This window comes from Miscanthus floridulus, chromosome 8 (genome assembly GCF_019320115.1).
Source record: "Miscanthus floridulus cultivar M001 chromosome 8, ASM1932011v1, whole genome shotgun sequence".
Classification (NCBI taxonomy): Eukaryota; Viridiplantae; Streptophyta; class Magnoliopsida; order Poales; family Poaceae; genus Miscanthus; species Miscanthus floridulus.
This window is the reverse complement of record NC_089587.1, coordinates 178,652,298-178,665,179: the sequence shown is the minus strand read 5'-3', so window position 1 is coordinate 178,665,179 and position 12,882 is coordinate 178,652,298. Positions and strand designations below refer to the sequence as shown.

The window sequence follows — 12,882 nt, the reverse complement described above, 5'->3', positions numbered from 1 at the left end:
AGCTTGTGTAACGGGGATGCAAACCAACGGGAAGAACAAGGTTGATAAGATGATTTTTCTCCTGAGGTTCACGTGTTTGCCAACACGCTAGTCCCCGTTGTGTCGACCGCTCACTTGGTGGTTCGGCGGCTAATTGGCATCACCCGCCAAGCCCACACGTCGAGCGCCGCAAGAACCTACCCCGAAAGTGAGGGTAGCTCAATGACACGCTTTACTAAAGTTGCTCTTCGCGACTCCCGTGGGGCGAGCACAATGCCCCTCATAAGCTCTTCTCCGGAGCACCGCACAAGCTTCTTGCGGGCTTCGACGGAGCCCACCACCAAGCCGTCTAGGAGGTGGCAACCTCCAAGAGTAACAAGCACCACCGGCTTGCAACTCGATCACCTAGTGCCACTCGATGCAACCTCACGATACAATCGCACTAGAATCACTCACTCATACAATCGGATGATCACTATCAAGTATGTGTGAGATGGAGGACTTCTAAGCACTCTCAAGCATGGACACAAAGTTCCCTAAGGTGCTTAGCACTAGCCATGGCCGAAGGCCACTTCTATTTATAGCCCCAAGGGCTAAACTAGCCGTTACCTCTTCACTGGGCAACTGTCGGGTCGACCGGATGCTCCGGTCGTGTTGACCGAACGCTGGACCTCAGCGTCCGGTCGCCCGCAGACGGCCACGTGTCCCAATTCCAACGATCACTTGACTTGACCGGACGTAGCAGCTTCAACTGACCGGACGCTGGACCCTCAGCGTCCGGTCATTTACAGTAAGGTACCCGAGGCGTATTTCTTTGACCAGACGCGTCTGGTCCACCTTGATCAGACACAAACCAGCGTTCGGTGCAATACCCTAGGTACTGTGCCGACCGACCAGTTTGACCGGACGCAAGCAGCCAGTGTTCGGTGCTTTCCGATCCAGCGTCCGGTCAGTTGACCAACGCCAGCGTCTTCGCGACCAACTCGTTTTCACTTCTAACTTCTTCACCCTTGCTCCAATATGCCAACCACCAAGTGTATCACCTTATGCACATGTGTTAGCATATTTTCACAAATATTTTCAAGGGTGTTAGCCACTCAACTTGCCACGCCACTCGATCCTAGCGATGATGCAAAGTTAGATCACTCGAGTGGCACTAGATGACCGATATGCAAACAAGTTTGCTCCTCTTGATAGTACGGCCATCTATCCTAAACCCGGTCATAAACTTCTCTACACACCTATGACCGGTGAAATGAAATGCCCTAGGTTATACCTTTGCCTTGCGCATTCCATTCCATCTCCAGCGTCGATGCAACACATGCACCAACACGATCAACAATGATATGATCTATTTCATATCATCACGTGATCATATTGGTTCATCGATCTTGACTTCACTTGCTCTTCACCGTTACCATCGTCCATCGGCGCCAAGTCTTGCTCAAGCTTCACCGCCACGCGGTCCATCACTCCAAAGCCTTCGACTTGCCCTTTACGCTTGCAACCGGTCCATCAAGCCAAGTCTTGTCTTGATCTTCTCCACCTTGATCTCATGACTCAATGTCATGTCTCATGTGCATTTAAGCTCCTTCATCATTACATGTGTGAGCTTTGCAACATCTCCAAGTCATTTTCACCTTCATGGCATATGTTGCTCATACACATGTACCTGTGGACTAATCACCTATGTATCTCACATAAACATAATTAGTCCACCTAAGTTGTCACTCAATTACCAAAACCAAACAAGGACCTTTCAGGCCGGCAGCCGAGCGCGTGTCTGCGCGACTTGGAGAGGGCAGCAGTGCGCCGTGTCTGGTAGGGCCGGAAGCCGAGCGTCACGCCTCGAAGGCAGCAGCGCGCTGTGCCAGGCAAGGCCAGCGCCCGAGAGGTGCGCCTCGGAGGTGACCGCGCGCTGTGCCTCAAAGGGCCAGTAGTCGTGTGCTCGGAGGCGGCAGACAAGCGAATAAGAGCGATAGGAAGAAGAACGAGTGGATAGGAATAAGTTGATGAGCAGTTTTTTTAGAAACGAAGGAGCGTGGGTTTTTAGGTTGGTCGTGGCCCAGTAACGAAGCATCTGGACGAACGGACGCCTGGTTCATAGCATTACCCTTTTTTATTTTCTCGTGCAATGCTTTGTTGAGATGGACAAGTAGAGCGAGGCACGTAGCTAACTTTGTGGCCATCCTTTTGAACGTCCCTTGAAAGTTCAAACCTAGGCCCCGTTTGCTTCTCTTATAATAATCTGACCAGGGCAAGGCACCGAGGTGAAGACAAGGATGTACTCCCTCCGTCCAGAAAAAAAACAGAAATCTAGCTTTAAACTTGGACATAATCTAGCTTTAAACTTGGACATGACGGCGTTTTTTTTCGTGTCTAGATATATATATATTTTTTGACATATGGTGCAGTGAAAACTTGGCGGAGGAAGCAGATCTGTGCGCGACGAGTCATACAGAAAAGATGGCAGGTGGTGGCTCACTTTTTTTTTTCACTTGTGAATGGACTCTGCCACGCTTGTACCGTACTAACAGTAATAGCACGTGACAAATCACAATTCACAAATGAGGTCATCTCAGTTTTCTCAAAAAAAAAAAAGGCAAAGAAACGACCGGACCGGAGTGAGCATCCAGTCATGGTGTCGCCTCTCTCTCTCCATCGAGGAGCCCACGACGCGGACGCAGAATGGGTGTTGCATATTTCGGCCCAATAATAAACGTTGCCGAGGAGGGAAAGGAAAACGGGCTAGCGGTAGCCTCGCCTCACGCGCGCAATCTGGGCCGATCCGGCCCAATCTTTGACGGACGCTGGGCTCGCGGGAGCGGCGTCGTGGCATGGACATGGGCCTCGCGCCCACCGCGATGAAGCAGCAAGGAACGAACGAGACGAGCGAGCGAGCGCTCCCGGTTCGCGTGCGCGGCTTGTGAAGGAAGGAAAGGGTCGGGGCGAAGGAAGCTGCAACGGTCGCCCGCCGCGTTACTGCGAGGGCAGCAGCAGCGATTGGGTTCCCGAGACAAAAAGGCGAGCTCGGGAACAGGGAGTGAGAAACAACCAGGGCGGGGGGGCGCCAGGAGCAGGACGACCAGACAGGCTCCGCGTCTCCCGGCCCGCGAGCGCGAGCGCGAGCACACCACCGCCCTTCCCGGTTCCCGCCGTGCCGCGAGCTTTCCCGCCTTCCGATTTCCGAGTGGGAGTGGGAGACTGGGAGGTGTTATAATTATAATTGGTCGGCGCGCGGTCGTGGGGGTCGTCTAATCCGGCCGCGCACGCAACCGGGACCGGGGGGCGCGGTAGCCAGTAGGCGCCGTTCCGCCGCCGCCGCCGCCTCGGCGCGGCGTTCCTCTCCGCCTACGCAGGCGTGGTCGGACCCCGCGCGGCGCGCGCCACCATGGCAAGGTACTAGTCATCCTCCTCGTGTTTTTTCCCCTCTCTCTCTCGACATCGTCGTCGTTAGGGGCTTAGGGCTTTGCTTAGTTCGTGATTTCCTCGTGGGCATCAGGTTTGGTTGGGGGCGGGTTTAGTGCTGCGAGGGTTTCCTTCTTCAGTTCTTCTACACCCCTCACGTCCGCACGCGCGCCCGCCCTTTAGGATTGCGACCTGTCGGTCGCGTTGCCTGTCATTTGGATCGGACTGGATGATTTGCTAGTTCCTATGTCGGATTTGCCTTGGCCGGTGCTGTGGCTTGTGAGCGAAACCGGGTTTTTCCATAATCGGAATTACAGAAGTTTGCATTGTATTCGAATCGCAACAGGGTAGTACCGATGACCGATGTGTAGCATTAGCTTCAAAAGACCCTGGATTACAATTACTTGTATTAGCACTAGCACACTGCTTCGAGTCAAAATATATCACGATCAGTTTTGCAGTCATGCCCAGATTGGGGATAAGAAACAAAAGAAAAGGAGCAGAGAAACAGAGCATATGGTCTGCCCTGATGTGTGACAAAACATTTTTGCTAGGTTTGTTTCCTGTGGTTACAACATTTAAGATAAGGTTTAGTAGTGTTAATGTTGTGTTGTTCAGTCTATGATTTGCCACTGGAGTCCAGCGACCAATTGGTCTTGCCAGGGTTTTATTTTCAAGGACGGGGCATCAAATCAGTCTGTTTTTGTTACACATAGATACTAGCTTAAAATACATTAATTTTAACTATTTGAGCATGTTTGTCTTCAAATTATCTTGTACAAGTACTTCTTTTGGGACCGGCACCAATATGCTCCTTTTGGTACAGGTCATGGCTGATAACTGGTAGGGGAATTGCTAAGAAAATAAGATACGCAGCTCCTAGCGCTAGTCGCCAAATAAGTGAACTGATTGCAGAAGCACGGAGGGAATGCCCAAACTGCAGTTATGTTATTGATAACAGCGATGTAAGTACATTTGTTCTGTTTAGATTGTTGGAGAATGGGTATTTGGCTTTCAGGTCATATTCAGCTGTAGATGTTACATATCTGAGCAAGTTTTTCCTGCATTTCAAATTCTGCAGGTTGCCATGCAGTGGCCTGGGCTGCCTGCTGGAGTCAAGTTTGATCCTTCTGAACTGGAGTTGCTGGAACATTTAGAACAAAAAGTTGGTCTGGGAGGTTCAAGACCACATGTGCTCATTGATGAATTTATTCCAACTATAGACAATGATGAGGGAATCTGCTATTCACATCCTGAAAATCTTCCTGGTATATAGTTATGTCATGAGATGGTGTAGTTCCTTATGAATCTGTTGGTGCATTCACATTCTGAATTTTGTTTTTGTTGACCTCGTAGGTATGAAAACAGATGGTAGCAATGCTCATTTCTTCCATAGAGCTTCAAACGCGTATGGTTGTGGCCAGCGCAAGCGTCGAAGGATCATCAACTGCAGTGATCACACTGTTCCTGATGAGCATGTGAGATGGCACAAAACAGGGAGATCCAAAGCCATATATGACAATGGTGTTATAAAAGGTTGGAAGAAGATACTGGTGCTGTACAAAACTTCACAAAGAGGTGGAAAGCCTGATAGAGCTAATTGGGTAATGCATCAGTATCACCTTGGAGAAGAGGAAAACGAAAACGACGGGGAGCTTGTAGTATCTAAAATCTTCTGCCAGTTGCCAAATAAGAGTATGGAAATTTCTGAAACAGAAACTGCTTATGAGGAACCTGATGCACCTGCTTCAGTGATTGGTCCGAAAACTCCAAAGACAATCACATGGAAGCCACGCCATCCTAAAAATAGTCCATGTGAAACTGAGCAGAATATTCCCATCCTGCAGGATCAGGTAACTCATTAAACTTCTTTTGGGACCACAGTGATGTACGAAAAATTGCTAGACCAGAGCATAAACAAGTTGTCGAAAATTACACAAGTAGGCATATGAAGAGAATTGAAACTGATATGCACTTAGCTTTTGTCTTAGAACCTCTATTACCTCCCACTAAGATCTGATAGACATATTAACCCTCCATGTTTCAAAATCAGCTCCAAAAAACATTAGCAATAGTTTATTGATAGACTTAGAGTTTGTATAATCTTTTTTGTTGAAGTACATAATCTCTATCAGAGTATCAGTATCTTGATAGAGATGAGAGCATCCTAGAAATATGTGCACTAATCTTTTTGGAGTGTTAGATAAAATCTTACATGCTTGCATCGTAATTGCACTTAGATGGGCCAAGAAGGCCAGGCTATAATCTATATCAGAGCTGGTGCATTGCCATAATCATGTTTCATGACCATTTCCAGTGCTAAGTTTGTAGTTTCGATACAGCTACTACTGGACGGCGAAGGCGAGCCTACCATGCCTATTGTTAGCCTGGAGGATGATGCTATGAACCCTGCATGGTGTGCTGTAGCTCAAGAACAGCAGGTTGTTGGAGAGGCATCTCGGGCTCAGTTGAACTCAGATGAACCTCTTCTTTGTCATGAAGACCCAAATTCCTTAAACGACGAAGCATTGCTTCCCTGGGACTATCCGATTCTGTCCCAATGCAGGAATGAGATGCCTGATTGGAACCTGAATGGATACGGGTTGCCTGATCTCCATAATGTGGATCTTGGAATGCCTCCAGATCTTCAGCTTGCTGTAAGCTTATCCTTCTGGTATTCTCGGTGCCAGTATGTTTGCTAATTGCTCTGACAAATCTGATAATGTTATTTCTATCGTATTGCGACAGGACATTCAGTTTGGTTCTCAGGAAAGCCTCGGCAGCTGGCTGGATCGCATCTAGGAAGACAACTAGTGTGAACTGTTTGCTAGAACAGCCTGATCGATGGGCATCTTTTTGCACAGGATATGGTAACCGGTGGCAGCTATTTTGGGACTTACACAACACAAAGATTGCATGGTTGCATTAGTAGTATTTGTGTTGTGTTTGTGCTGTCAAACTTTATCTGGAAACCAAGAACCTTTCGCCCTTTTCTATTTTCTTTAGAAGAAATGAACAGCCTTTAACAGCTGGCTATCAGAACACTAGCCTTGAAATGTAGTAGTAAGTTATGTGGCATGGTTGGTGCAAACCTGCATTGACCCGTTGTATATAAGGTCGGTGCCTTGAAATCTTTTGACTTTGAGTTCAGAGTGTCCTTGTGTGTGGATGTGTATCAGTGTATGGAGCTCCATTTGTGCCAAGTCTAAGCTCTAGAGTGCAAAGTTTCGGACATTACACATGCACCTGCCAAGTAAAAGCATTTTTGGCTCTGTTCGCTTAGACTGGAAAAAACAAGCCAAAACATTGTTCCGGCTGATTTGTTGTGGGAGAAAAATACTGTTCCGGCTGAAAAAACAAGCTGAAAAAGACGGATTATAGGCCTTGTTCGCTTCTCTTATAATCCGTCTTTTTCAGCTTGTTTTTTCAGCCGGAACAGTGTTTTTCTCTCACAACAAATCAGCCGGAACAATGTTTTGGCTTTTTTTCAATGAAGCGCTGCATATTATGAACTTTATTTATTAGTCAGAAATTTCGTGAGTTTCGTTTGCAACCTTGGTCAGAATAGGCGATGGGAATATGATGAAGCAGAAATAGTTCTCCCTGGGTTTTCTTTTCCCATTCTAATAGACTTATTGCATTTCTGTCCTAATTGAACTTGAAATTGGATTCAAAAGAAAGTTAATGTGAAATTTAAAGACAATAACAAAGAGGGGGAATCGCCACACCAATTCATTGGGAAAAAAGACGAGCAAATTCCATCTATGCAATCAAAAGTGTAATACTCGTCCCTCTATGTTACTGAAAAATACAGTATATTTTCCCTTCTGAGTCATCAATTTTTAATTGTGCGTCCCTGATGTGCCATGGTCATCACAATATCACATGATTGTTAAAAGTACACCTACACTGTTACACCGTCCCTTCTATCATTGTATGGTTAGCACTAGGAAAGCCATTCCAACCACAAACAAAGTGTCCAATGGTTGGATGTGGCACACAAAAGAAAGAAAACATTCCTCAGTTGCACAAAGACGCATGTCAAATTAAAATGCATCGACAGTGCAAAAAAGTTCCAAGTCGCCTGCTAGGGTTTAAGCACATTCTAACTTCAATAACTAACTTGCTAGTAGGAGCTTGCACGTGTATACGAAGTACTCAATCCATCCCAAATTGTAAGACGTTTGACTTTTTTGACATCAAGTTTGACCACTCGTCTTATTCAAAAATTTGTGTAAAATATCACTTCTTTCGTCGTGGTTTGGTTTATTAATAAAAATTCTTCAAGAATGACTTAAATTTGACTATATTTGCACAAATTTTTTGAATAAGACGAGTGGTCAAACTTGGGGCCAAAAAAGTCAAACGTCTTACAATTTGGGATTGAGTAGTACCAAATACTCCCCGACATTTTAGGAATAATATACGAAAGGCGTCGCCCCGGCAACAAGGAATCTATTCTGTGCAGACGCTTCCTCACCTAACCTATTTTCGGGCAAACGAATCCAACACAACTTGAAGAACGAAGCGACCATGCCAAAAGCTTTGCAGAGATGTGATCACGTGACCAGGGTGGCGACGGTGACCTACGTGGCCGGTATGGACCCGCCGGGGGGCGTGTGGCTGGAGACCGAGGACGGCCACCGCGCCGGCGACCCGATCCTGCCCGACACCCGACCCATCCGGTACAGGGTGTTCTACCACGTGAACGCCACGGCGTTCGCGGCGTCGCTCGTGATCATCGTCCTCCTGCTGTTCCTGAGGAAGGACGCCATGCGCATGCTGCTGGCCGTGCGTGTCGCCATGGTGCTCGACCTGGTCTGCCTCATGGTGGCCTACGTCACCGGCGCCTGCAGGGGCTCTGCCATCACCGTCGTCGCCTCTGCACTCAGCGCCGCCGTGATCCTGCTCGTCCTGGTGGGCATTTGGCTGCAACATTACGCAAAGAAGGCGGCGGCCGGGACCCAGAAAAGCAGCAGAGGCAGGTACCTCCATCGCGAGGCGCGCAAGATCCTGATGCTGGTCTCCATCTTCGCGACGACGGCCACGTACACGGCGGGGCTGAGCCCGCCGGGTGGCTTCTGGGAGCATGACCATGGCCACCGCGCCGGAGCCCCCATCCTGCTGGAGCTCCACGCGCGGTGCTTCTTGGCGTTCTTGGTCTGCAACACCACTGCCTTCGCCGCGTCTCTCGTCACCATGACGCTGCTCCTGAGCAGGCAGCTTTCCAGGGTCAGCGGGCACCTGAGCGCACCGTACGTGTGCGTCGCGGTGGCGCTGATCGGCCTGCTGGGAGCCTACGCAGACGGGAGCTGCAGGGAGACGGACACCGCCGTCGGCGTCTACGTCCTCTGTTTGGTCGGTGCTGTTCTCGTGTGCATATATCCATCATCGCCTACATCGAGAACCAGTGCACACTGGCATCACAAGCTCCTGAAGGAGAAGGACCACCGGACGGAGCGTCGCGAAACGGTGAGCCGATACGAATCCACTGGACAAGGCTCGGTCTCTGATACTGCTCCTTGCCACTCTGACGGTGACCGTCACGTACCAAGCTGGTCTCAACCCACCCGGCGGAGTCTGGAAGAAGACCGGCGACGGGCACGTCAGCGGCGGCCTGGTCCTCCTCGAGACGCACACGAGGCGGTACAAGGCCTTCATCTACTGCAACTCGGCTGCCTTCGTGGCGTCCATTGTCGTCTTCATCATGGTGCAGAGCAGGTCGCTGGTCAGCCAGGGTGGCCGGCACGCGCTGGAAGCCGCTGTCATTCTCGACCTGTTGGAGCTCGTGGGAGCGTACGGCGCCGGGAGCTGCCGGGATGTACGCCCCTCCGTCTATGTCTTCGCCTTGGCTGCTGTCGTCTTTGTGTAAGTGGTGATCCATGTTGTGATCGAAAAGTCTTCTTCTGATTCTACGGTGACGACGGTGAGCAAGGAGGAGGTCGAGCTCGAGAAGAAGCGGAAGCTGCTGTTGCTCCTTGCAATCTTGGTCGTCACCATCACCTACCAAGCCGGGCTGACCCCGCCCGGCAAGTTCTGGCTGGAGCACGGCTCCGGCGACGAAGCGCACAAAGTGGGCGACCCGGTCCTGGTCGACAACTACCCGAGACGGTACAAGGCCTTCTTCTACAGCAATACCACAAGCTTCATGGCGTCCGTTGCCGTCACCGTCTTCCTGTTGAGCCGCAACCTGTCCAATACAGGCACAAGATACTGGACCGCGCTCTATTTCTGCATGGGCGCCGGCTTCATCGGCCTGATGTGCGCCTACACTGCCAGCACCATGCTGACGGTGCGTGCGTCGTCCATCTTCGTCGTCGCCTTGGTCGCCGTGGTGCTCGTCTTCACAGGCCTGCACGCCATCCTCCACTGTCGCAACGTCCCGAGGTGGATTCCGCGGTGGTGGCATTGCTGCCCATCGGACAACCACCACAAGACAGAGACCGGGAACGGGGACTCCAAATCCAAGCACTCCGCCAGCGTCGAGTACCGTGAGCAGTACAGGATGTGCAAGTACCTGATGCTGCTGGGGATCCTGGCCGCAAGCGTCACGTACCAGGCTGGCTTGACCCCGCCGGGCGGCGTTTGGCCGGCCGACGGTACCGGACACGGCGCCGCAGGCGACCCAGTCCTCCGCGACACCGACACCCGCCGGTACCGCATGTTCTTCTACAGCAACTCGGCGTCCTTCGTGGCATCCGTCGTCGTCATCGTGGTCGTGCCGCTGCTGATGCAGGGGGCGCTGCCGGTGGCCGGCTTGCCCATGCCTGTCGGGGCGATGTACACGGTGGTCGTGCTTGACCTGCTTGGCCTCCTACTGGCTTACGCCACCGGCAGCAGCAGGGGACTGGGCCACGTCCTGGTACGTGCTCGCCATGGCCGCCACCGTGCTGGCCTACGTCGCCATCTACAAAGTTTTATCCTCCCGCGGCGGTGATTCTCGCCAGCGGCCGGCCCCGCAGCAAATGCCGACACGTCGAGTAACTGAAATTTAATAAACGTGAATTCGCGAGCGTCCGTTCATGCCATTGGGATAAGGTAGAGGCAAACAAAACAACTGGTTGTGGAATAGCAAATCTGTTATTTTTTCTTAATTGCTTTTCTCTCGAGGCCTGGCCTGTTGAAGCCTAGCCTTTGTCCAACGCAGATCTAAAGCTGAAGTCACTCTTTTTTTTCCGTTGACGATTGACGAAGACCGTCCCGGATCACGTCGTCGGCAGAGACGTGAGGCCATACGCTCACCGTCGGTCCGTCGCAGCGTTACTTGGAGGCCAACGACGCGGGTCCTCATTGGTCGGCTCCCGGACCTCGTCCTGTTCCATTCGAACGCTCCCTCTCCTCGTCCTAGCCCGATGTCCCCACCTACGACCTCTGACGACGATTTTTTTTTCTCATTTGGCTTATAGTCTTAATAAATGATGATAATTAATCCGTCTCTTCTTTGTGTTAATCCTTATAACATCTAGATGATGATCAATGCTCATTCTATCTTCTCTCTCTACTTTGTTCATATCGTTATTGTTGTGTTTTTTTGCATGCACGTCATCCCAGTTGGTCTGCACAACGGACACACAATTAACTAGTTAATGATGTTGTTTAGTGCTTATCTTGTTATTTCTCCCTCTATTAATCTCCAATTACATCTATATGTTTTATAGGGTTATCTTTGCAACCGTGGTCAAAATAGGCAATGGGAACATGACGAAGCAGACTGGTTCTCCATGGGTTTCTTTTTCCATTGTCGTCGGCTCATAGCCTTTTTATCCTAACTGAACTTGAAATTGGAGTTTTTTATAAGTCGACGGAAGGGAAGAGGATCTCCACCTGATTTCATTCATTCGGAGTGACCTCCATAGGCCTGATAGTCAAGGTACATTTTGGTTTTTGCGCAAAGCGCTTACATACACACCAATTTATTGGGGGAAAGAAGAGTAAAATCCATCTTTTTTAGGAAATAGAAAAATTTCGGCCTCTATGACCGCACACAGTTAAATCTTACAATGTTATCAGCTTATTTGCAAACAAAAATAAAGAAAAAGATTGTAGACAAATAGAAGAAAATGATATGCAGATATTATTACTTTGACATCCATACTTGGCAAACACATCTAAAGCGGTAACCTTCAACGCTTTGCTCACCAATTGAAATGTCTCCCTTTTATCTTCCTGCTGCAGTTGCATCCAAAACCACAACCAATATGCTCCTATGAAAATAGCCTGCATAAAAGTAACATAGTGTTTTGTCTCAAAAACAATGTCATTATAAGTACACCAAATTGCCTAAATAATAGCAACGGCCACAGCATAAACAAGTTTTTTTTATCCTCCCTCCCAATATCTATGAGCCAGCCCCAAGCCTGTGTGTAGTAGGTCTAGGTGGGCTAACCCAGTAGCAATATGAACAATTTTCCAAATAGTTTTAGCATGGCAACAATAAAAAGAGGTGCTTAATTGTTTAGTTGTGATCACAGAAACAACGCTTTCGGCTACCAGGCCAATTCCTCGTTTGGATCATTGGAATTGAATTTATTTTAATAATCATAATTTAGACACATACTAATTAAGCTAATATGGTTGTATATAGATTATATTTGTATATTATTGTTAGCTATATGAGAGAGATACCTATGTGTTGCATTTCTACCGTAGGGGAGTGAGTTGAAGAGCGTGTTATAAGTTGCAAAGTAGAAACATAAGATGATAATCTATAGAATCAATTTCTATCTCCTACCCTATGAATTTAGGATAGACTTATATGTGAACTTTTGAAAAGTGGTGGCCAAATAGCCTAATTTATTAAGTAGATTTCAATTCCCCCAAATAAAAGGATCCAAACGGCCCCTTAGCTAAATTGTCCTTAAGAGGGAGCTTCACGAAAGCATCTAGGCCCCTAGTTGGGTTTCGGTGATTAATGACAATACAAGATTACTATGACTAACGTGTATTTTACAGAGGCAATTAAGTTAGGTCATGGTAATGGCAATTGATTGGGCAATCATGGTTGTCATGCCCCTACGATGGAAACCGTTTCGGTTTTCAAAGGATGGACGACAAGGTTAAGGATGGACTAGTTCTAAGTGTCGTTTGGTGTTGAAGAGACACTTAGAGTAGTTTAGGACTTTGCTTTTCCTTTGGCCGTACTATTAAGGGGGTATGGACGAGTAGCTTGACCTAGGTGAGTCTAGTGGGTTAGGTGTGGTGCACACTTATCAAATCTAGCACTAGGTAGCTCAGGAGTAGCCCTAAGATCAATTGGAGCAAACTTCATTCACATATGATTTCGATTTGAAAGTGAATGGAGGGTCAAATGACTGACCGAACGTTGGTCTGGTTGTGACCGGACGCTGAAGGGTGAGTCTGGTCAGTTCATTTGACCCACTGGCACCTAGAGTCCGGTCAGTTCATTTGACCCACTGGCACCCAGAGTCCGGTCAGTTCATTTTATCAACTGGAGCCGTCTGGTTGCGATCGGTCGCTGAGTGAAATTTGATCGAA

The 12,882-nt window shown here is 48.8% G+C and overlaps 1 protein-coding gene and 1 pseudogene across 1 annotated transcript; both read left to right on the top strand.

The window, feature by feature from the left end:
• Nucleotides 1-3,049: 3,049 nt before the first annotated feature.
• Nucleotides 3,050-6,612, top strand: LOC136474133 (NAC domain-containing protein 73-like). Its single transcript, XM_066471737.1, has 6 exons — nucleotides 3,050-3,378; nucleotides 4,214-4,352; nucleotides 4,469-4,655; nucleotides 4,744-5,240; nucleotides 5,730-6,044; nucleotides 6,136-6,612. Exons 1-6 carry the CDS (start codon nucleotides 3,371-3,373, stop codon nucleotides 6,187-6,189), a joined length of 1,200 nt encoding a protein of 399 aa, XP_066327834.1. The 5' UTR covers nucleotides 3,050-3,370; the 3' UTR covers nucleotides 6,190-6,612.
• Nucleotides 6,613-7,920: 1,308 nt separating this feature from the next.
• Nucleotides 7,921-10,382, top strand: LOC136470235 (uncharacterized; annotated as a pseudogene).
• Nucleotides 10,383-12,882: the final 2,500 nt, after the last annotated feature.